This window comes from Pecten maximus, chromosome 18 (assembly GCF_902652985.1).
Source record: "Pecten maximus chromosome 18, xPecMax1.1, whole genome shotgun sequence".
Taxonomy (NCBI): domain Eukaryota; kingdom Metazoa; phylum Mollusca; class Bivalvia; order Pectinida; family Pectinidae; genus Pecten; species Pecten maximus.
Window position 1 is genome coordinate 7,424,763 of NC_047032.1, and position 25,724 is coordinate 7,450,486.

Here is a 25,724-nt window from a genome sequence, read left to right on the forward strand (position 1 = left end):
AAAATCATTTTTGTTGTATGACTACCATTTGCCATTCAATAAAGCCAATTCATACGTATGTTTATTACACACGTGTAATATTACCTAACTCTGCTGTGATTGGTTCATTGTGTGGATTGTATTCCTACACTTGGAAATGACCTCCTTTATTTACTACGAAACGTAACTACTTATTTGCGATCCAAAATGGCGCCTAACATTCAAAACGGGAAGAAATAAATGTAGATGCGAATCATATGAAGAATATTTTGAAAATAAAATTCTTCTTACAAGCATGATTAAATAAAGTTACAGCAACAGAATATCAACAGAAATGAACACTCAACGTTATACTGCTTTACTTACCTTTCTATCCAACAAAATGATGAAGATGAGCAGGCTCGTCACAGTGATGGCAGGGAGTGACATGTCTATCGCTGTGCTGTAAAGTGGTATCAGTTATAGGTATGCTATAGTATCATGATGTAACATTTACTGTACATGCGTTTACCCTTCTGGAACGTCTGGTCGGGTTCTCCCTGTACGTGTTTGAGGGTCGCCACGCAAATATCTATATACATTTATATATATTCATGTTTGTGCTCTTTTTCGATATTGCGGAGTTAGAACTAATATTTCGTTATTCTCTGTGTTGATTGGTGCTTGTGTTTTCATTGTCTTTTGTAGAGTACTTTGCATGATGCTACACATGAAAAGGACAATATTGATGCAATTCCAAAGTAAAAGGTTATAAATTCTGCTCTTTCTGGCTTGGTTTCCTATATAGCAAATTATAACTGTATGCTTAAATTCAAATTAAACTGATAAACTAAAACCAGCCATTCTAATAAATCAAGATTTAATCTATCTCCCTCAATAATTTGGATCTAAAAATAGCCACAAATCAAACAAGTATTTTTGAAGGCTTTTTTTCTGAAATCTAAAATTAAATATCTCTTTCCCAAAGAGAGAATTAATCTTATTTAGACAAATGCTCATCAATAAGTTTTTCTACTATCTTACCTCGTCTACTACGTCCCACTTTTTTTTTCTGAAGGCAAAACAAACTTTCCGGTCAAAAGGGCTCAAACAACTAAATATTTTATTATATGTTATTACAAGGGACTCCATCCCTGTGTCTCGTTCATTTGAAGTTCAAATGATGTGAATTTTGTATCATATTAAAGTGTGAAGTTTTCGATTTCTGATTAATGACGTTATTGTATAGGGTTGATGGCAAATAAGACCACACGGGTACTCAAAAGAGAGTAGCCCTGGCATTTGCAGTGTACTGGGGGAACCCCAACCTGGGGAATCCCCGACTTTTTACACATGGAATCCACATTTCTTCTAAGTGGGAACAGTTTAAAGTGTTACTTTTACATTTCTGAGTAACAGCAACATCAGCGCATTGATTTCACCTAAGTCTACTTTCAGAAATGATCACTATGACTATAGTCATGCCTGACAAGACATGATTGGCTAAAATGGCATCATAATAAATGACTTACTCTATACCATTTTCACGCGGATGAGAATATAAAAGCAGGGCAAGGAGACTTAGGGCGAAGAAAACCATGATGACACACTTGACAGTGTGCCTAAATGTCAACGCTTCGTTGATACCAATAATCAGCAACAAGAACTGTAAAAGCACATATTCTGGCATGAAGTATGTCACCGGTGATGTCATATCCGGTTGGAGATCAACTGTAGCATTGCAAAGAGGTGTCGTTTCATTTTGAGATGTCCACACATCCTGGAATATGCATTATTATTAGTCAAAGTTATATGAAGTCTTGTCAGATTATCAACAAAGCATATATCGTTCACAGTTAACCAGAATATATATGCAAATGATATCGTAATGAATAGGAACAGTGAAAGAGGATAACTTGTCCACATGTTTCAGCACAATTTTATTTGACATATGTTAACACAAATGTACCATGATTTTCTAACAAATATACAGGGAATGTTAACACACATTAATTGAATGGATTTCTTTTATCATTTTCGTTACGGCTATGAATTACAGTTGCTATCTACATATCACGTGGTAAGCGTTACATAATGATTATTTGGAATAAAAACATGTAACAGAGCGCAGGAATTATATAAATTTAAATCACTGCCTCCGCTAGGGATCGAACCCGGCACCTCTGGCTTACTAGTCTTACGCCCAACCGATCGAGCTAAAGAGAAGATCTCTCTAGCCGAGCGGTATATTGCTGCTAGTTTTTACCAGGGTTACAAATATAAAGAACGAAGTCATTTTTTTATTCCTCTTGGTAGTGATATACGAAAGATGCAAGATAACGGAACAGCCAGTAATCCCGCAAAACAAAACGACATCAAATAACATTTAATAACATCAAAATACAATAATTCGTATTAAAGTAGAATTAGTTCATGTAAACATTAGTGTATTGTGGTATTTTGACCTATGTTGATATATATAAACACGTGTGTATTGTGGTATATTGACCTATGTTGACATATAAACACGTGTATTGTGTTATATTGACCAATGTTGACATATATAAACACGTGTATTGTGGTATATTGACCGATGTTGACATTTGTCACTCCATGTGTATAGTGGTATATAGATCCATGTTGACATATATAAAGACGTGTATATTGTGGTATATTGACCCATGTTGACATATATAAACACGTGTGTATTGTGGTATATTGACCCATGTTGACATATGTAAACACGTTTTTATTGTGGTATATTGATCCATGTTGACATATATAAACACGTGTGTATTGTGGTATATTGACCCATGTTGACATATGTAAACACGTGTATATTGTGGTATATTGACCCATGTTGACATATATAAACACGTTTTTATTGTGGTATATTGATCCATGTTGACATATATAAACACATTTTTATTGTGGTATTGACCCATGTTGACATATAAAGACGTGTATATTGTGGTATATAGATCCATGTTGACGTATTTAAACACGTGTGTATTGTGGTATATTGACCCATGTTGACATATGTAAACACGTGTATATTGTGGTATATTGACCCATGTTGACATATATAAACACGTGTGTATTGTGGTATATTGACCCATGTTGACATATGTAAACACGTGTATATTGTGGTATATTGACCCATGTTGACATATATAAACACGTGTGTACCGTGGTATATTGACCCGTGTTGACATATATAAACACATTTTTATTGTGGTATTGACCCATGTTGACATATAAAGACGTGTATATTGTGGTATATAGATCCATGTTGACGTATTTAAACACGTGTGTACCGTGGTATATTGACCCATGTTGACATATGTAAACACGTGTATATTGTGGTATATTGACCCATGTTGACATATGTAAACACGTTTTTATTGTGGTATATTGATCCATGTTGACATATATAAACACGTGTATATTGTGGTATATTGACCTATGTTGACATATATAAGCACGTGTGTATTTTGGTATATTGACCCATGTTGACATATATAAACACGTGCGTATTGTGGTATATTGACCCATGTTGACATATTTAAACACGTTTTTATTGTGGTATATTGACCCATGTTGACATATATAAACACGTTTTTATTGTGGTATATTGATCCATGTTGACATCTATAAACACGTTTTTATTGTGGTATATAGATCCATGTTGACATATATAAACACGTTTTTATTGTGGTATATAGATCCATGTAGACATATGTCTCTTCATATGTATTGTGGTATATTGACACATGTTGACATATGTAAACACATGTGTACTGTGATATATTTGCACACGTACGAGGAGATATTTCACTCGTGTGTTGTGTTGTGTTAAACATATATACAGTGTCATATGTTCACATATCAGTATTGTATCTGTATACTGTGACATATGTTGTCGCCTGTATTGTGACACATTTAACACTTGTGTATTGTGATACACAATAGATATACTCACTTTGCCTACACAGACGACAAGTAGAATCATGCCAGATATACATATTAATATGTTTTCTAATAGATGGACCATCAGTGTCTTCTCAACGAGACCGTCTATACCCTATAATGGTAAATCAGGAAAATTGATAAAATATATGACCAAGAAAACATACTTCTCTAATCTGTTAACCCCGATACAAAACTGTCAAACCAGGAAAACATAAGTATATAATCTATTCACCCCGATACAAAACTTTTAAATAAGAAATTTATAACAGAGACAACTCACGATGAATAGAAGGAAATATCATAATCTGGATGTTTAGAAGGAAATTAATTTAAGAGACCGGGACGTTGGAAGATTTTCTTGGAGGTTACCCTAAAATGACGTCACATGATCCATAATTCTTACCTCGGTCATTGTTAATATGTTAAACAACAGTATTGTTGATCCAAGGACTATCGAAAGTATACTCTTCCAACAACTGAAACAAGAACATTTTAGCTGCCAACAACATTAAGATAATGATAAACTTTACATTTCATTAAATGTGTATCTATGGTAGCTCACCACTCATCAGTCGTCACGTGAGTGGTTGTTGAAAGGACTTTGAATTCAAATTTAGCTAATGACACTGACATAAACAAAACTAGTCTGCAAAGCATACATGCCTGAGGTTCAAAGTACATGAGTCTTTCATTTAAGGATTGAATCTTGATTTGGTCGATTTCATGGGGTCATGAATTGAGTTGCTCTTGAGACAAATTTAATGAACTGCGAAGAGCAGTTCATTAAATTTGTCTCAAGAGCAACTCAATTCATGACCCCATGAAATCGACCAAATCAAGATTCAATCCTTATATTTCAATTGGTTTTTTTTTTTTCGAATAAAAAAGGCGGTCTAGATATTAATGTCTCGAAGCTTGTGTAAGTCCAAATGCGGAAAAGCCCGAGGAGTTCCGGATTGTGCATGTCTAGTCGGTCGAGTCAAATAGTCCGCAATTTTAGGATAAAAAACTGCATTATTTTGTCAAAATAGAAGTATCAAGCATATCTGGTCTTTCATAAAATACAAGAATACATTATCAATTTGATAATTTTAATAATTAATCCATGTTTATAACAACAATGTAGAAAAAGTGAAACTCGTTCCGCGGAAGGATTTAACCATGTATTCATACGCACTGATCAGTGTTAATCTGGTCAAATTCATGAGAAAATGAAACAGATTAACTTTGGTAGTTTCATCGAGTCCAACTTGAGTAGAAATTGAAATATTATGGTTTAGAGATGTTTTATATTATTACAAATGGGTTGATATTGCATCTACGAGCGTCTACTTGTGGCAATAATATTACCAATAAATTTGAAATCATCTTATCAGAATCAATTATGTTATCTCCTGGTATACAATCTACATACATATTGATTAATTATTGTTGTACGGAAAAAAGATATGTCATTTTGGTATTGATTAAGATGTTTATCTGAAACACGAAGAACTTTCGAAAGCCTCTTTTTTCCTTTTTCAGGTAAAGAGTGCAACCAGATATTATGGTTGTATTTTACTAAATACCTTTTAGATTACTGTACTACTTACGTGAAGGATGAAAAGGAGTTATTAGCGAAGAAAACCATCATTGCAAACACGTAGGCGTAAGGCTGAAGGGAAAGAAACTGACGACGAAACTGAAACATGTCCTCCATATCGATGTCTCTGAACCTCAGAGATAATGGATTCCAGTCAATCGGCTCACTATTAATTGAACAAATACCAGGAGGACAATGGATACCGGTCGATCTATGTCATATTTGATAAACATCTCCGAGTATACAGATACTACAGAGACAATGGGTAACAGTAAATCGGCTCACTACATCAATGGCTTGTCTCATTGTATACATAGATTACCTATTTAGCTTTGCCAACATCAATGACTTGTCTCGTTGTCTAGATAACCTGTTTAGCTTTGAAAACATCAATGACCCGTCTCGTTGTCTAGATTACTTGTTTAGCTTAGCCAACATCAATGACTTGTCTCGTTGTATACATAGATTACCCATATAGCTTAGCCACCATCAATGACTTGTCTCGTTGTACATATTACCTATTTAGCTTTGCCAACATCAATCACTTGTCTCGTTATAAAGATCACCTTTTTAGCTTAGCCACCATCAATGACTTGTCCCGTTTTATAGACCACCTATTTAGCTTTGAAAACATCAATGACCCGTCTCGTTGTCTAGATAACCTGTTTAGCTTAGCCAACATCAATGACTTGTCTCGTTGTATACATAGATTACCCATTTAGCTTAGCCAACATCAATGACTTGTCTCGTTGTCTAGATAACCTTTTTAGCTTTGAAAACATCAATGACCTGTCTCGTTGTCTAGATTACTTGTTTAGCTTAGCCAACATCAATGACTTGTCTCGTTGTATGTATAACCTATTTAGCTTAGCCAACATCAATGGCTTGTCTCGTTGTATACATAGATTACCCATTTAGCTTAGACAACATCAATGACTTGTCTCGTTGTATATATTACCTATTTAGCTTAGCCAGCATCAATGACTTGTCTCGTTGTATATATTACCTATTTAGCTTAGCCAGCATCAATGACTTGTCTCGTTGTATATATTACCTATTTAGCTTAGCCAACATCAATGGCTTGTCTCGTTGTATGCATTACCTATTTAGCTTAGCCAGCATCAATGACTTGTCTCGTTGTATGCATTACCTATTTAGCTTAGCCAACATCAATGGCTTGTCTCGTTGTATATATTACCTATTTAGCTTAGCCAACATCAATTACTTGTCTCGTTGTATGTATAACCTATTTAGCTTAGCCAACATCAATGGCTTGTCTCGTTGTATACATAGATTACCCATTTAGCTTAGACAACATCAATGACTTGTCTCGTTGTATATATTACCTATTTAGCTTAGCCAACATCAATTACTTGTCTCGTTGTATATATTACCTATTTAGCTTAGCCAGCATCAATGGCTTGTCTCGTTGTATACATAGATTACCCATTTAGCTTAGACAACATCAATGGCTTGTCTCGTTGTATATATTACCTATTTAGCTTAGCCAACATCAATTACTTGTCTCGTTGTATATATTACCTATTTAGCTTAGCCAGCATCAATGACTTGTCTCGTTGTATACATAGATTACCCATTTAGCTTAGACAACATCAATGACTTGTCTCGTTGTATGCATTACTTATTTAGCTTAGCCAACATCAATTACTTGTCTCGTTGTATATATTACCTATTTAGCTTAGCCAGCATCAATGACTTGTCTCGTTGTATACATAGATTACCTATTTAGCTTAGCCAACATCAATGACTTGTCTCGTTGTATATATTACCTATTTAGCTTAGCCAACATCAATGGCTTGTCTCGTTTTAAAGATTGCTTATTTAGGTTAGCCAACCCGACCTCAACAGACCCTATCTATTGTGTTCTATAAATCTGCGTCATTGATTCTATATCTCGTCTGCTGTGACTGACGGGTTCACATCTTTCACTGGTGCTTCGTGAATAGTTGTAATGTATGACTAATATAAACAAAGTGTACTGACATAAAAGCGATACCCTTGCTCATTAAAAAAGGTAGCCATCCGGCTCGTTAACATATTTCTGTCATCGCATTTATGACTAAATGTTAATTATTAAGACGTGTGTATCATTCATGAACGTTTTAAGTAACAAATGATTGTCATTGTCCAACTGATACACCAAGATGTAGATTTTTATATCTAATGAGTTTGATAGATGTTGATATTTTTCAGGAAATACTAAGCAGGAGCTGCAAAGCATGAGCGAAGCATGAGTGGGACAAAAACCCAGTATATTCTGTCATGTGATTGAAAAATGTGTCATCAGGATACCATACAACTTTCTAATTATGTTATTTTAATAAATAAAAACAAATTACTGACAAACCTGTTATCAAATGAGTATCTGATTAAAAACATATAATTATATTACAAATATATAGATTAATAACCATCAACCTCGCCATTGCTTCAAGCGGAACTGATAAATCCACAAATGTCAGTACGGTGATATTGGAAATCGACGCTCTGATTGGTCAAAACCAAAAGACATTGTTAGTGATGAGATATGTTAACCAGTCTATTAGGCTAATAAAGTTCTTATAATTGTTTTCCATATTGTTGAAGTAAACAAACCTAGAAACCGACTAATTCTCGTTTATTTTGTTTGGTTTTTGTTTGTGTGTTTTTTTTTTGTTTTTTTTTTTGAGGGGGAGTGGGTTATTTCATCAACCGCTTTCACACGCGTCAACGATTTTTTTCAGAAATTTGGGCGCTTTTACCCAACATTGGTCGTCGTATTGAAAAAGATTTCGAAAGGTTTATTCTAGAAGAAATATTTCCAAATCGGTTCAACATCCTGACAAATTTCGTAAAAAAATCAAATTCGCCAATTTGAAGAAAAATACTCGAAACTGAACTCATCGCCATGTATTATATATGGTTAGAGTGTGGCACAGGTTCTGCTGCAAAAGGAATGCCATGAATTGTGCGCTTTGCATGATATAGTATCCCTTTGGCTTTATTTATGTCCCAAATACCGTGTCTGTGGTCTGTGAGATTTCTAGTAAAATATTCGAAATGATGTAACGAAAATGGTTTGGAATACCCACTGAAATTATGAAAATGTTTTATTTTCAAAGTGGAAACAAAATAGCCAATACATAAAGATACTACTTGATCCTTTTAAAGATTATTAAGGAATAAGACTTACTTAGAAGAAGAACGTATATCGGAGATCGTCGATCTATCCTTGTCTTTGTCTTGTACAACAGCACTGGTCTCCTCTTCGGTCTCGGTTTCCTAGCATATATAAAATAACTCATCATTTAGTTGTAAACTTGGTCCAATCACAATAAATTGTTTCCGCAATGAAATATAAGCCCCACTTCAATTGATCTACAGCGAAATAGAAACGACGGAATTTTTACACGGCCGATTGATAAAGCAAAGAATAAGACAATGGAGGATGTGTGGGCACGATTTCATCAAGGACACCTACAATTCTAACACGGTATAAACATAGAGGGGTTGTCGCAAAGAAAGAAAATAGACCATTAATTTGTTTTCTCCGACAATTCACTGAAATGCTTGAATGAAAAAGTCTCAAAACATTTAATTGCATGTTCGGATGTATTTAAGCAAATTTAATGAAGCGCGCGCTAAATTAGCCTTTGTCCAGTTGGCATTACCAGCCTATAACTGCCCACTGGAAGCAGTGTAATGCTTATATTTAAAACTTGTGATTTTAACAAAAAAAAATTCCTATAACTAACGGAGTTCAAGTTTCCCCGTGATTCCCGGCTGTGAGCCGTTAACAGATCCACCATGTTGTTCCGCGTAAAAAAATAGTGCGTAAGATAATAGAAAACTAGACAAGACAAATCAATGTAATACAAACATTTAATGTAAACTAAGATTATGAAAATACTAAATATAAACTGTCCGTATAGTTTGTCAAGAGGAAAATGTGTATTCAATATTTTTCTGCATCTGCGTTGTGCTTCACTTTGCACATTATTAATGCGCCGGTTGGCAGTTTATGAGATGGTAATGCTCAACTTCTACTGGTAAGGTTATATCGTGACAATGTCATACAGTGGTACATATATCACTATAAACGCCATCTTAAGCCATTGAAAGACTTCAGGCTATACATACCTGATGATTGTGGGTTTGTGCGATGAAGTACGTACGAATACCAACACGCTTTAGGAATTCCACTTTCTCCCCGGCTTTACTAGGGGTTATGACGTAGTCGTTGCTAAGCAACGCAAGTGTCACGTGTGTAACATGAACCTTCCTGCAAAAAACATTCAGTCGAAACCTAATTAATGCATTTAAAGGCATATATAAATAGTATTAAAACCATGTGGGTTGAACAATCTCATTGATGCTCGAGACTTCCACTAAACAATACAATTATACCTAAAACATGTCATGATGTTATACAAGACAGTTACCGCAGTACGTGTTCCGGAATCATTTCAGATATATTTTATCGATTCTGGTCGTATGGAAATATTTCTGTATATTTGTTAGATAACATATATATGTTCATTATCAATTTGTATGTATGAAGTTATATAGACATATAATTCTATATAGCAATGTTCTCACCCGGGAATTCCGGAACTCTCCATCAAATTAGCTATTTTAACATCCTGTCCGAGAACATCGAACTGCCATTGGGTGAGGCCAAGGATACCACTTAATACACTCCCGCTATGTATTCCTACCCGCATGGAGACTTTTGTGGAAATTGTTCTTTTTAAAAAACGAACACTAACGTGTAAATAACACCATAAATAAAACAGAAATTGGACGATATTACACACAGATAGCCTTAAAATCAATCACATCACAAGCACAAAACGTCAAAATCGACGACTTACCAACACTAAACCTCAGTATTCATGACATCACACACAAAACCTCAAAATTGATGACTCACAAACACACACAAAAATCAGAATCCATGACATCACACACACAAGACCTCAAAACTGATGACTCACAAACACAAAAACATTAGAATCCATGACATCGCACAAAAACCTCAAAACTGATGACTCACAAACACAAAACCTAACAATCCATGATATCACACACAAAACTTCTAAACTGATGACTCACAAACACAAAACCTAAGAATCCATGACATCACACACAAAACCTCAAAACCGATGACTCACAAACACAAAACCTAAGAATCCATGATATCACACACAAAACCTCCAAATTGATGACTTGCAAGCACAAAACCTCTAAATCGAAGAAATCATATGCACAATACCTCAAAATGGATGACATCATACGCACAAACGTCAAAATTGGTGACTCACAAACGAAAAACTTTACAATCCATGACACCACACACACTGCCTCAAAATCGATGACGTCCTTATATGAGCCTGACTGTTGCGAGGACGTTGAACCTTATAAAAAAACAACCCAAAATCAAAGACATCATGAAAAACAAGAGGCCCATGGGCCTTAACGGTCATCTAACTCTGCACTTCCATTGTAATTTTGTAGCATACAGTAGCATACATACTCAGTAGCAAGTATAGCGGCGCACTGTTGGCCATGGCACATGTTACAAAATGGCTGTCGTGGCTGCCGTATCAAAGTTTTTACGAGGCTAAAAAATAACAACACTTTGTTGGCTCCTTTTCCTTAACATAATGCCCAATTTCCAGCTCAATGGCACCAGTGGAACAGGAGAAGACGTTAAAGGTGTGTTTTTTTCAAGATAACAGCCATAGCGGCCAGCTTGGATATCGGGCGGACCCGAAAAATAACAGCACTTGGCCAGAACCATCACAGGATCATTTCAGGTAAGTTCGAGCTGAATCCTACTGGGATAACTTGAGAAGAACTTTGATATAAGTATTGTTCAGGAAAACCATGATTGTGCAACGATGTTACAAAATGGATGCCGTGGCTGCCATATGAAAGATTTTATAAGTCTGCAAAAATCACTTTGAAGGCTCAATTGGCTCAATTTTTCAAAATGGCTCCCATGGTGGCCATCTTGGATTTTGGACATACCCAGCGCACGCCGCAAGGCGAACGACATCGGACGAAGCACGATGGCTATAGGTCATCCGGACCCTCTTGATCAGATGACCTAAAAACCTTAAAATCGATGACATCACACGCACAAACGTCACAAACACAAAACCTCAAAATTCACGACATCACACCAACAACCTCAAAATCGATGACTTAACGCACCCAAAACCTCAAAATGGATTACGTCACACATACATATATCGACAAAGACAAAGTACACACAGAATAATACCAGGTAAATGAGACTTGGTTCTCCTACTTCTGCTTTATTTAAGAAAGACGTCAAACAAAATAATGCCATGCCCTTAAAAGGAGTGACGGAGAATGACAATGAAAGCACAAAAACATTTTACCAAAGACATAATCATGTATTATTACAAACTCCATTTTACTTCTTTTTCTGAGTATTTGCTTGCAAGAAATGTTTTCAATGCCAAAATTGAGAAGGCTAGCTTAGCATATTTTTTTTTCTGATCTATAGGTTTCTGTTCTAATCCTTACCATTGTAGAAATAATAGGTGTATCAACTGATTAAATTTCATCAAGTTTACCAGAAACAAAATAAAAATGTCCCCCAACGGATTTGAAGTTATATGCTAAGAATGCAGAAATGATGAATTCATGAACTAATGATAATACTACAAGTCAGAATGACCTCTTTTGTAACAGAACATGCTGTCTTGTCAATGTCAACCATGCCTCTAGGATGAAGTTTCTGTGACAAATATTGTGGGAGATAATGCCCCGAGAAACGTTTTCTTGATGTAGTTCAAAGGTGTAAATGTAGGTCAAAGTGACCTACTATTGAGACACGTAGCCTCACCAAGGTGAATCCATTCTACAAATATCAATTACCAATGACAAGTAATGTAGGAGATGGGGCCTGGACAATATAACGGAAGGACGTACGGACAGAATGCAAAACCATAATCCCCGCCCCCGAGTCCCGGTAAGTCACTAATTATGTGAAGTTTTTTTTCTTTTTCTTTTTTTAATCTTTTTCAACACTCAGAAAATGGGAGTTTTTGCCAACGATTTGAATTAAAAAAGTGTGAATTGCCAATAATTATAAAAAAGGACATTTTTGGGGATTCTAATATATAGTATAGTTAATATGCTTAATTACTTCTGGTGAACAACAATCTGGTTATAAAATTATACAGAAAGGACAGCAAGAACCTATGAGAGTATGTGAAGTTGTGTCTTCACAGCTTCCAATCATTGACAATGCATCGATTTTTTATATAATGATATTCTTTTGTTCCTTGTTTTATAGGTGATCATTACAAACAGCTAGAGTCATTGAACTTTTTTCTGACCTGTATCGTACCTGATAGCGTTGACAATGCCGAAACCCATGCACACAGATAGATAGGCGTGGTCCTCCTGGGGCTCTGGTATTCCGCAAATGTAATAGTAGCAATCACCAAGGATCTTCAGTCTAAGCTGGTGATATTTCTAAAGAAAACAAACTTTGTCTATTATTATATCGTTGAATTACTGTATCCATGGTGACGTTCCGAGACCTGCAGATAGCGTATAAGTATTGAACTTTTCGAATCTGTAAAAGTAAGTATACAAAATCTTACGTCTGCGATCCTATCAAAGGCGACAAAAATGTCGTTTAATATGTTGACAAGTCGTTCAGCAGTGTAGAATGATGAAATTGTCGTGAATCCAACTATATCCGCAAACACAATTCTAAAAATAGAAAAACGATAAAAATAAAACACTAAAATTAGAAATACGATACTAAAAATGAAAACACTAAAAATAGAAACACGATGCTAAATATAATAACATGATACTAAAAATAGAACAACAAAACTAAAAATAGAAACACGATATAAAAGTAGTAACAAAACACATAAAAGAAACACAACATTAAAATTAGAAATTCTGCACTAAGGTAGAAATAAACCACTAAAGTAGAGACAAGGAACTAAAAATAGAAACAGAATATTAAAGATGGAAGCATAATACCAAAAAAATAGTTATAATCAACAGTATGATACTAAAAAGCAATACATTTGATATTAATATTGTTTCATATATAGAGATGTTTATAAAACAGCAGGTTAAAAGAGCAAAATATGAATATATTTGAATGTTGGCCCTTATCAAACTGCTGTATGAGCACCTTTAAGGTATAGTTGCTACACTCTTCACTATGGTACAACACGGTATATAGATACGGGTATGCTTACGTGACGTTGTCACTCTTCGAGATGTACATCTTCCGAAAGGCGCCAATGGTGTTGCTATCGAACGCCCGAGTTATTTCCTCGGCGATGTGTCTTGGAAACGATGCTTCCATTATTTTATTCTGAAATGTTAGGTACACATGTAAACCACATTAAATGACACCATTATACAAAGGTCAACCCAATTAAATATAGAACTATACAATGATAAACCCAATTAAATATAGAATTATACAAGTTAATCTCAATTAAAAACGGCATTATACACAGCAAAAATATCCAATTTAGCATTATACACAGGTAAACTCAGTTAAATATAGAATTTTACACTGGTACGCCAAGTTGAATCTACCATTATACACAGGAATATCAAGTTTTAACATTGAACACAGGAAAATAATTTTTGAAATAACATTGTACACAGGTAAATCTAGTTTAATATATCATAATACACAGGTAAATCAAGTTAAACATGGTTTTATACACTGGTAAACCAAGATAAACATAGTATTATACACAGGTAAACTAAGTTAAGCATAGCATAATACACAGGTAATCCAAGTTAAATATAGTATTATACACAGGTAAACCAAGTTAAACATAGTATTATGCACAGGTAAACTAAGTTAAACATAGTATTATACACATGTAAACCAAGTTAAACATAGTATTATACACAGGTAACTAAGTTAAATAAAGCATTATACACAGGTAAACAAAGTTAAACATAGTATCATAAACAGGTAAACCAAGTTGAACATAGTATCATACACAGGTAAACTAAGTTAAATAAAGCATTATACACAGGTAAACCAAGTTAAATAAAGCATTATACACAAATAAACCAAGTTAAACATAGTACTATACACAGGTAAACCAAGTTAAATATAGTATTATACACAGCTAAACCAAGTTAAACATAGTATTATACACAGGTAAATCAAATTAAATATAGCATTATACACAGGTAAACAAAGTTAAACATAGTATCATACACAGGTAAACCAAGTTAAACATAGTATCATACACAGGTAAACCAAGTTAAACATAGTATTATACACATGTAAACCAAGTTAAACATAGTATCATACACAGCTAAACCAAGTTAAACATAGCATTATACACAGGTAAACCAAGTGAAATAAAGCATTATACACAGGTAAACTAAGTTAAACATAGTATTTTACACAGGTAAACCAAGTTAAACATAGCATTTCAAACAGGTAAACCAAGTTAAACATAGTATTATACACAGGTAAACCAAGTTAAATAAAGCATTATACACAAATAAACCAAGTTAAACATAGTACTCTACACAGGTAAACCAAGTTAAACATAGTATTATACACAGGTAAACCAAGATAAACATAGTATTATACACAGGTAAACAAAGTTAAACATAGTATCATACACAGGTAAACTAAGTTAAATAAAGCATTGTACACAGGTAAACCATGTTAAATAAAGCATTATACACAGATAAATCAAGTTAAATAAAGCATTATACACAGGTAAACCAAGTTAAACATAGTATCATACACAGGTAAACTAAGTTAAACATAGTTTTATACACAGGTAAACCAAGTTAAACATAGTATCATACACAGGTAAACCAAGTTAAACATAGCATTTCAAACAGGTAAACTAAGTTAAACATAGTATTATACACAGGTAAACTAAGTTAAATAAAGCATTATACACAGGTAAACTAAGTTAAACATAGTATTATACACAGGTAAACTAAGTTAAATAAAGCATTATACACAGGTAAACTAAGTTAAATAAAGCATTATACACAGGTAAACAAAGTTAAACATAGTATCATAAACAGGTAAACCAAGTTAAACATAGTTTTATACACAGGTAAACCAAGTTAAACATAGTTTTATACACAGGTAAACCAAGTCAAACATAGCATTATATACAGGTAAATCAGATTAAATATAGCTTAATACACATACCATACCATATATTATTAAGAATTAAGCTGTATACGTTTGGGAATTGTCTGTTCTGTCGTAGGAGGGGGACCTTTATGGAACATGGTTACTCCCACTTACCGTGTAAAGTTGTTTAAGGGTCACAATGATCCTATTCATTTTTTTTTTCTGATGGCATCACTGTCTTTCCTGTAAACATTTTTACGTTTATTCATTTCATGAACTTTCATGAGCACAAGCTACTGTTAAATAGGGTTGGTTTGATGTTCTGGTGGATCGGTGATTCATACGGTTGCGGTTTGATTGATATACTTCTGATATACTTCTGCTTAATTACGAAGATAACTTTGTGTTTGTTTTTCGTGACACCACAATAAACTACCAGCACGCGGACACAAAACAGAGGAAAACACTTCAATTGATTTACAGAAATAGTGCTTATAATGACCCCTCCCCCCAAAGTATTCCGCAACTCATTTAACAGAGGTACAGTTTTTGTAAAGAGAATATAATAGATGAAGTTATATTACACTGGAAGACAATAATATTCCACTGCCTTGATATATCACCCCATCGGACATTGATGCACAAAAAAAAACGGTTGCATTATAAACAAACTACTTCTCATAATTATGTATGCATCGGTTTTCTTTTCAGTAGCTGTCACCTTCGGTGATGAACGAGGTCATCACATCTTATATGTTAATGAAGATGGACATGTCTGTGACATTTATAATTTGTGTCCAATAATTTAAAACCCGTCAAAATGGTACGCAGGGTTAATGAGAAGAACATAGTAACATCGTAATAAGGTAATATTATAGTAATATAGTAAAATAGTAATAAAGTTATGAAGAAGCATAGTAACATAGTATTGAGTAACATAGAAACATAGTAACAATGTAAGATAGTAATCATTGAAGTGTTTTTGTATGGTATGTATGATCTATTTGAATGCCAGAGCTTTGCAAGCAAACAACATAATGTACTTTTTAATTTTTTAAATGCTATAATTCATATTGAAAATTGGTAATTCCCGCCTTGCCGACAGTCAGCAGATTTTTTTGTCAGCCGTTGGAACAGCCGGAAAATGGTCGCGTGCTTTTTGGCAAACAAAACAGTACATGGAAATTAAAAAAAAAAATTGTTAATCATTTTATTATCAACGTAATGCGCAAATGGCTTATTTTTATAACAAATAATGTAGACAAATAATTAGTCGTTAAACTTAATTATCCTGGATATTGTAGTTCCGGTTTGTGTTGTATTAATACGCTGATAAGTGTAACGCGTGATGGATGGCATTTAAACTTACATCAATGCCAGAGCACTCAAACAGACTATATAGTGACAATGTCGGACAAATGTAAATATATCAATATAACAGCATAGTAACACAGTAGCATATAGTAACATTGTAATATAGTAATAAAATAGCATAGTATACATTACGTATAGTAACATTAGAATAACGTAATATATTTACATTTGCTCCTCATTATCCCATTGACACAATGCTAAGAGGCAGTTGCCACCATACGCCTATAACACTCAGTGCCTCAGGCTATAACACCTAATCGGTCGTGTGACATTAAAAAAGGCGGGATTTTTTGTGTTGGTTTATTTTGTTCAAAGTTGACGAAATGGTAAGACAATGTAAATATATATACAATACTTAAATACCGCATAGTAACACAGTAACATAGTAACACAGTAACATAGTAACATAGTAACACAGTAACACAGTAGCATAGTAACATAGTAACACAGTAACATAGTAACAAAGTAGCATATAGTAACACAGTAACATATAGTAATATAGTAACACAGTAACATAGTAACACAGTAGCATAGTAACAAAGTAGCATATAGTAATATAGTAACACAGTAGCATAGTAACACAGTAACACAGTAACATAGTAACACAGTAGCATAGTAACACAGTAGCATATAGTAACATAGTAGCATATAGTAACACAGTAACATATAGTAATATTGTAATATAGTAACATACTAGCATAGTAACATTGTAATATAGTAACACAGTAGCATATAGTAATATTGTAATATAGTAACACAGTAACATAGTAACAATGAATATAGTAACACAGTAGCATATAGTAATATTGTAATATAGTAACACAGTAGCATAGTAACAATGAATATAGTAACACAGTAGCATATAGTAATATTGTAATATAGTAACACAGTAACATAGTAACACAGTAGCATATAGTAATATTGTAATATAGTAACACAGTAGCATATAGTAATATTGTAATATAGTAACACAGTAGCATATAGTAATATTGTAATATAGTAACACAGAAGCATAGTAACAATGAATATAGTAACACAGTAGCATATAGTAATATTGTAATATAGTAACACAGTAGCATAGTAACAATGAATATAGTAACACAGTAGCATATAGTAATATTGTAATATAGTAACACAGTAGCATAGTAACATAGTAACACAGTAGCATAGTAACACAGTAGCATATAGTAACATAGTAGCATATAGTAACACAGTAGCATATAGTAACACAGTAGCATATAGTAATATTGTAATATAGTAACACAGTAGCATATAGTAATATTGTAATTTATCACATACCTATGTTATCTTACAATAGTAATACAACAATTTTCGAGGCGCGTTTTCTGGTGGCGTGTATCACACATGTGTGATACAAAAAAGTTGTATCACCATACTAGCCGGAACTACTTTTTAGGGGAATTCCCTTTTTCCATCTTCTCGATGGAAACTAAAAATAGACAGTTCATTGGATGAAATAAAATATGGCTGGATGTTCAACATTGATTTAAAAAATATTAAAATATTTTTTTTAAAACACATGCAAATAAATAAATAATTACTACTGGGATATTTTTGAATATGTCAACTTTATAAAAAAAGAAATAAAATTTTCCTCTGTTCCGTCGTCTGCTACCGTCTGATTTGACAAGTTTGACAGTTCTTTCCAGCATGGAACTTTCCGATGTGAATTTCGAAATCCTACATGATCTGGTATTTGATGAAGAAGATGACATGGATGGGTTTGTAAATAATGAAAATGATACCATGCTCTCAAAACAGCCTTTACAAACTAATGAAACCCTCCTCGATGTACCCGTGTCTGCTTCCCAGTTTATGCCTGTCCCCCACCCGTACCCCCACCAATGCCTGTCCCCGAAACAACAATCCCAATACAACAAACTTCGGAATCTACTGGAATATCTTCCGAGAGAACATTCACGTCTGGAATCTCAGATTTAAGGGATTATATAATGAGTAAGAGAAACCCCAACACTGTTCGGAAAACTGAAGGTTGTATCAGGAAATTTGTTGACTGGATAGCACAACCACCCCGCTCTGACGTAAGGCCATTGTGCGATATTTTGCCATTTGAAATGGACACTTATATAGGAGGGTTTCTTTTATTTGCCCAGAAGGATGACGGATCCCATTATGAACCCGACACTTTGACAAGCTTCCATCGCGGAATTGACCGTCATTTACGCGAAATAAACTATGCACACAACATCATGACGTCAGAGTTTTTCAGCACGAGCCGCCAGGTGTTGCAGTCGCGAAGGAAAGAACTTAAACAACGGGGGTTAGGCAACAAACCAAATAGGGCCGAGCCGGTCAGTGAAAATGAGGAAAACGCGTTGTGGGAAAGTGGGCAGTTAGGGTTGGACAATCCAAAGTCTCTTCTTAATACCATTTGGTACCATAACACGAAATTGTTGGGGTTCAGGGGGTGTGACGAAAACAGGCAATTAAAATGGGGAGATCTTGAACTGAAAACAGATGAAAACGGCCAAGAATATTTGGAATTCAATGAAAGATCGACTAAAACCCGTGGAGGAAATTCTACTCACCAAAGATCGTTTAATCCAAAACTTTTTGCAAATCCACAGAATTTATCCAGGTGTCCAATCGAATCTTATAAACTTTACGCAAAACACAGACCAGTTGAAATGAACACTGGCGAATCCCCTTTCTATCTTGCTGTTAACCACAACGAGAACGGTAAAAAGTGGTTCAAAAATCAGCCAGTTGGGAAAAATAAACTTTCCGTAATGATGAAAACAATGGCTAATAATGCTGGTCTTGTTGGAAAAAAGACCAACCAATCTCTCCGAAAAACTCTGTGCACAAAACTTTTGCATTCTGGCGTTGCACCGACGACGATTATGCAGTTGAGTGGCCATAAAAATGTAAACAGTGTGAACAATTACGCAGTTGCGTCTATGGATCAGCAGCGTGAAATGTGTGAACTTTTACAAAATGTCCCCAAAACATCTTTGTCATCAAAGTGTACATCATCAACACTGTCTCGCCGTGACGTAGTAGGTTCCAAAGAGATCGCACCTGTTCAAAATTCTACGGTCCCACGGTCATCTGGAGACTGTCAAAATCTTGCTACCGGGATGTTTTCTGGAGCGAATATTACTGGCGGCACATTTAACATTTCCTTTCAAATATCTTCCCAATCTTCCTCTCAAGTTATATCTCCTCCTAGGAAATATCGTAGAATCCTACGAATCACTGACGATGACGATGACTCGGTGTGACATGTCACTTGTTTTTGTGAATGAATTGCACGCGCTGTGACGTAGTCGCTCAACGACAGCCCATCAGCTATATGTCTAGGTATGGAGAATGTGTTTGATGCCATCGATATATAGGTTTAATTTGATTTTTTTACTATATCCATGCTTAACTAATGCTAAATCAAATTAAATTAAACAGTATTTGTAAAGTTTGCTGCTTGAAGTAAACGATGTTGTATTTTAAATCATAATTAAATGCCGAACACTTTCACTGACAGTTGGGAGAATTTATTAAAATATATCTGATTGAAAATAAATGATTTCGCATCAATTAGTGCTGTGATTTTCCTTTACATTTTCATTTTGAAAACAGAAGGGAGTTAATCAGTACAAAAATATTGATCAAGTGTAAACTGCCTTTTAATCAGTTGACGAACTCGATCATGATGACGAGATCACGATTTTTTTTCTTCATTGAAAACGAAAATAATACATAGTGATGTGACGCCACTTGAAACCGCAAATGGATTCCATAATTAAGGAAAGTTGTAATTAATAAAGGTATGTGATAAAAGCAAAACCACCCATATGTGTTGATCTGTCGAGTCGGATCGCCCTCGTTTCTTGCGCGGAGGAAAAATATCACTCGTGTGCTCCGCACACTCGTGATATTTTCCTCCGCGCAAGAAACTCGGGCGATCCGACTCGACAGATCAACACATATGGGTGGTTTTGCTTATATAGTAACACAGTAGCATAGTAACAATGAATATAGTAACACAGTAGCATATAGTAATATTGTTATATAGTAACATAGTAGCATAGTAACATTGTAATATAGTAACACAGTAGCATATAGTAATATTGTAATATAGTTACACAGTAGCATAGTAACACAGTAGCATAGTAAAATTGTAATATAGTAATAAAATAGCATTGTATATAGTAACATTAGAATACAGTAATATAGTAACAAAAGAAAAATAACAACAGAGTGATATAATAACATAATAAAATAGTAACATGTTAATATAGGCACACAGTGACAAAATAATGTAGTAACATAGAATTAAACGATCGATACCATGCATTTAAAACCTTTTTTTCATTAAGGGAATCGAGCCCCGGCCGTCTTACGGAAATATCGGGTCTCTAACCACTGCGCCATGTGCACTCTACCAGACTTACTATCAGCGTATTTGCTTCTGCTGTGACTGCACATAATAATAAATGATAATAATGTTAAATGCTATGTTACAAATATTATTTCAGAATATCTAAAAGCAGAAAATATGAAATAATTCTATTTATTACATTTTTACCAGTGAAATATCAAAAATTATTCATTCTATAAAAGTGATATTTTTCACTAGTGAAAAATATCATATTTATCACTAGTGAAAAATATCACTTTTGCTGATTTGACCAATCAAATTAATGATTAGAAAATACCAAAATAATTGACCAATCAGAAAGCCCGACATATATCTCAGCACCTGGACAGGGGGAACTACATTTTTCGTTTACAAATTATCGTTGTAGGCCTAGTTAGCATACGGGGTAGGGTTTTTCGTTGATAAAAAATGTAATAAACAGAATATCTAACAGTGTCTTCAGTAATACCAAATATATTTCACTCGTGTGGCTAATATTTTGATATTTTTCACTCGTGCTGCGCACTCGTGAAAAATATCAAAATATTAGCCCCACTCGTGAAATATATTTGGTATTACTAAAAACACTGTTAGATATCCTCTATATAACAATTAAATTCTGGTAACTAGAGTTTACCTTGACTGCCTGTTCTTCAGAAACAATCTTTTCGTATTTGGAAAATCGTAGGTTCTCGAGAAAATCCATAAGATATTCATTTTCCAATGAAAAATGCGCGGCAAATCCATGGCACATCATACTCAGAAAAACTATTACACTCGTAGTAATCTGTAATAAAAGAAAACAGCCATCTGATAATTATTACATAAAATAGAATTAAACTAAAACAAGCTGCATTCAATAGAATCAAAATCATTTAGCACTTTTTCATAGAAACACGCCAATTAAAATTTCTGCCACCAAACAAATGTGAGTTTGCAGTATATTTGACTCGCTTTTAGTTCATGATGGTAACCGTGGATGCTAACGTGATCACAAATTATCATCCTTGGTTAATGGGCTTTTAGCGACCAGCAATGTCTTTCTCAACCCAGTGCACAGCTACCATTTATATCATTTAGAAATAAAATTCAAAGACTCTCTTATAAGTTCTTAACTCCACAGCTTTCTCACAAAATATGTATGACTGTCTCAGTTACAGAGTTTTTTAGAGTACAAAGAGGAGAATAACAAGATGTGATTTGGAAAAAAAAAAGTTTGTGGTTAAGATGTGATGAATGACGTTGTACTGAAACCACTGAAGTTTGGTGTTTTTGTAACACTGAAGGGACATCTGAATATCCAAGTCCATGTTGTATCATTAAGTCGAAAAATTCATTCCAATTCTTTTGAACTGTAGGCATGGTGTTACTTTTTATAAAAACAGGAATATTTCGAGTCTTTTCTGTTTCATGAATAACTCTATGTTCATTGGTAAATAAGGATATGGGATTTGTTAACTTAGGGAATTCATTTGAAGATAAGATCTGCTGACAAAAGACTATTAAACCGAAGAAAAATTTGCCCGATATGTTAATATTTCGTGGAGAAACTTCCAGCAATATGATCTGATGTCAAGTCATTTATCATAAAAAAATATTTTTGTTATAAAAATTCTTTAAAAATACTGATTTTTGGCCAACAGCTATATTTTTGTTAAAATCATAATGACACTTGAACAATAATAAATTACAACAAACAGAATGTGAACAGCGATAACATATACCTGCTTCCATTGTTGATTTTGAGCGTATGGATTAATTCCGTGTATTGTGAGGAAGCACGTCATCAAAATCAGACAAATAGATAAAGAGAGTATAAACGGCCCAGGGAAAGTCATCATAGCAAGGAAAAACAGCAGCTGTATCCAGAGAAGTGCGTATCCGGTGAGATAGGTGGATCCATCCCATAATATAACAACGACCAGGATCGTGATAGGAAACAGAGGGTAAATTAACGGAAGTTTGCTCCTGATGTTTCCAATCACAAGGAGACCGAGCAGGATACAATGCAGAATAGCTGCAATTAAGTGTATACTGAGGAATATATCTTTAAAACACGAATCACATCGCAGATATATATCAGCCAGGATACAGATGTTATAGAATATCCCCATCACCGGTAATATGTCGAGTAAAACAACTATATTGGATTGCACAAACCTCTGGAACGTAATGCTGTCTCTTTGGAATCTGCAAACATTGTAATATTTGGTTAGATCAAATCTGAAGGGGCGTTCACTCTCGATTGAGTGATCTAGAGTATCTAACGATCTGAACCTAGTCGTGGGGACACCCACACTCGTCAACTCCACGTTCATCATACAGCAGTCCCCTTGCCTTGCCTTGGTATGACAACCGCTATATAAAACCGTTCTCGTGAGTTTTGTTCTTGCTATTAAAACCACTGATTACGAACAGTAGTCTTTGTCAATCCTATTCTCTCACAGTGAAATCCGCGTTTTGCAACTTTTCAGTGCGTTTTTCTTGACCTTTTCATTACTTTCGTTATGCCCACGATGTTCACAACTCTCCTCATTTTATGTCAGATTTTGGTCTGACGTAACCCAAGAGTAGAAAATCTGAAATATAAAACCAGGAATGATGTCAAATGGCATAAATATGATTAGCATCATTGGTATATATATATCGAAAGTAGTCCATGCTTATACTATAGTGCCTTATGGGGCTGTGTTTGTTGGTACACTTCTCAAATGAACCTTATATCTAACTATCGAGCGAGATACAGGTAAATATGATTACGTATCAACCGAAGGGTTCATTTAATAACATGGCAGTTCAGTTTGCCAGTCCTAAAAGCAGTGATCACACCACCTGACGTGGTTTCTAACACCTATCCATAACGCGACGCGATCTGTAATCAAATACCACCACGCATTCGTTGTGAGCGAGTATTAATTAACTGGCGGATATGCGCGTGTATATACGTGCCAACCGACTGATTAGGTATCACCATCCGAGCCCCAGTGACAGTTGTTTATTCTCGTAAACAGTACAGTGCAGACAATATGACAAATGGATAACAATAATTCATGGTAAAAATAGGATGGACATCACTATTGAGAAATGATTATATCATTTATATCAATAATACATTTAGCAAATGAAATAAGTTCATTTTGAGTTACGTTATTGAATAATGTGCGAAATTTAAATGTATAATTTGCTCTTTTATAATACAATGCCATATCAAGACACATATTTCCGCCCTATATAATTTGTTTGCTAAATGCAGGATGTCAGACTATCCAATGGTATTGAAATCGTCATAAACAATACACACTGATCGTGATTGTTGTCATGACAACAATGTATTATTTTTTTATCTGTTATCTCGTTCGACTATCGATGTAACTTTTACTACATAATAATTGATCTACGTCTCAAAATACATCATAGACATAATAGCAAAAGTAGGCGGTATGTATGGTTGTAGCTTACGATATTTTTGAGTATCGTTGACTAATGATATAGGTTATTAAGCTTAAGTTTTAATGATTTCGTATAATTCTTGTGGGTCATGCTTGACCAACACAACAGCTAACCTCCGGCTGATCAAACCTCGTATCCCCATGTTTTATATGGGCCTTTTGAAAATCTCAGATGAGCGTTAGACGGTTAGTATCAGATTGTCAAAATGCCCATAAAACATCAGAAAGCTCCGGATTTACATTGAGGTAGGGTCTCCTTGTAGTAGTTGGTGAACACCTCACTGGACAACATACGGGAGGCCCGTCTCATGCCATCCAGAGCAATTAGAGTAAAGTGTCTTGCCCAAGGAAACAACCATAACACATAAAACTCAGATGAAAGGTAAATTTAATAATTTAAGGTCTATAAACGCAAACAAATATTAGAAAATACTGAATGAAAGAAGTTCCATTGAAAACATATGTAAGGCAGGCATCGATGATCTTTACGATTATTTTAGTACATATTTTAATAAAGAAGTTGAGGGAAGTGACGAGCGTATGTTGTCTATTGAAGAACGCGAAGAGTTGTCGAACCTGGAAACAAATGTTTGCTTGAATGTACCTATATCTTCGTCTGAAATATTGAAATGTGTCAATAGATTAAATTTATAACAAATCTACTTTTTTACATTATGACCCCTGTATATATCAAAATGTTTAATTGTATATGTGTTACTGGCAATATACCAGGCGCATGCCTGATGGACAACATAATACCCGTTTTAAAGAACAAAAGAGATGTACATATATAGACCAATCACACTTATTAGCTGTCTAGCTAAATCGTTCACGACTATTATT

At 34.5% G+C, this 25,724-nt stretch overlaps 1 protein-coding gene across 1 annotated transcript in view; it reads right to left on the reverse strand.

Moving 5' to 3' along the window:
• The window catches only part of LOC117316821 (adenylate cyclase type 8-like), a 35,231-nt gene extending 11,069 nt beyond the window's left edge, over window positions 1–24,162 (reverse strand). The window contains exons 1-13 of the mRNA XM_033871597.1: window positions 23,157–24,162; window positions 22,070–22,219; window positions 13,777–13,895; window positions 13,159–13,270; window positions 12,900–13,027; window positions 10,112–10,258; window positions 9,653–9,794; window positions 8,706–8,794; window positions 5,523–5,678; window positions 4,334–4,406; window positions 3,941–4,042; window positions 1,491–1,738; window positions 346–421 (exon numbers count right to left, since the gene is read on the reverse strand). Of these exons, the coding sequence (XP_033727488.1) occupies window positions 346–421; window positions 1,491–1,738; window positions 3,941–4,042; window positions 4,334–4,406; window positions 5,523–5,678; window positions 8,706–8,794; window positions 9,653–9,794; window positions 10,112–10,258; window positions 12,900–13,027; window positions 13,159–13,270; window positions 13,777–13,895; window positions 22,070–22,219; window positions 23,157–23,753 (2,139 nt within the window). The 5' untranslated portion in view covers window positions 23,754–24,162. The remainder of the gene's footprint in view (window positions 1–345; window positions 422–1,490; window positions 1,739–3,940; window positions 4,043–4,333; window positions 4,407–5,522; window positions 5,679–8,705; window positions 8,795–9,652; window positions 9,795–10,111; window positions 10,259–12,899; window positions 13,028–13,158; window positions 13,271–13,776; window positions 13,896–22,069; window positions 22,220–23,156) is intronic.
• Between the last annotated feature and the right edge of the window lie 1,562 nt (window positions 24,163–25,724).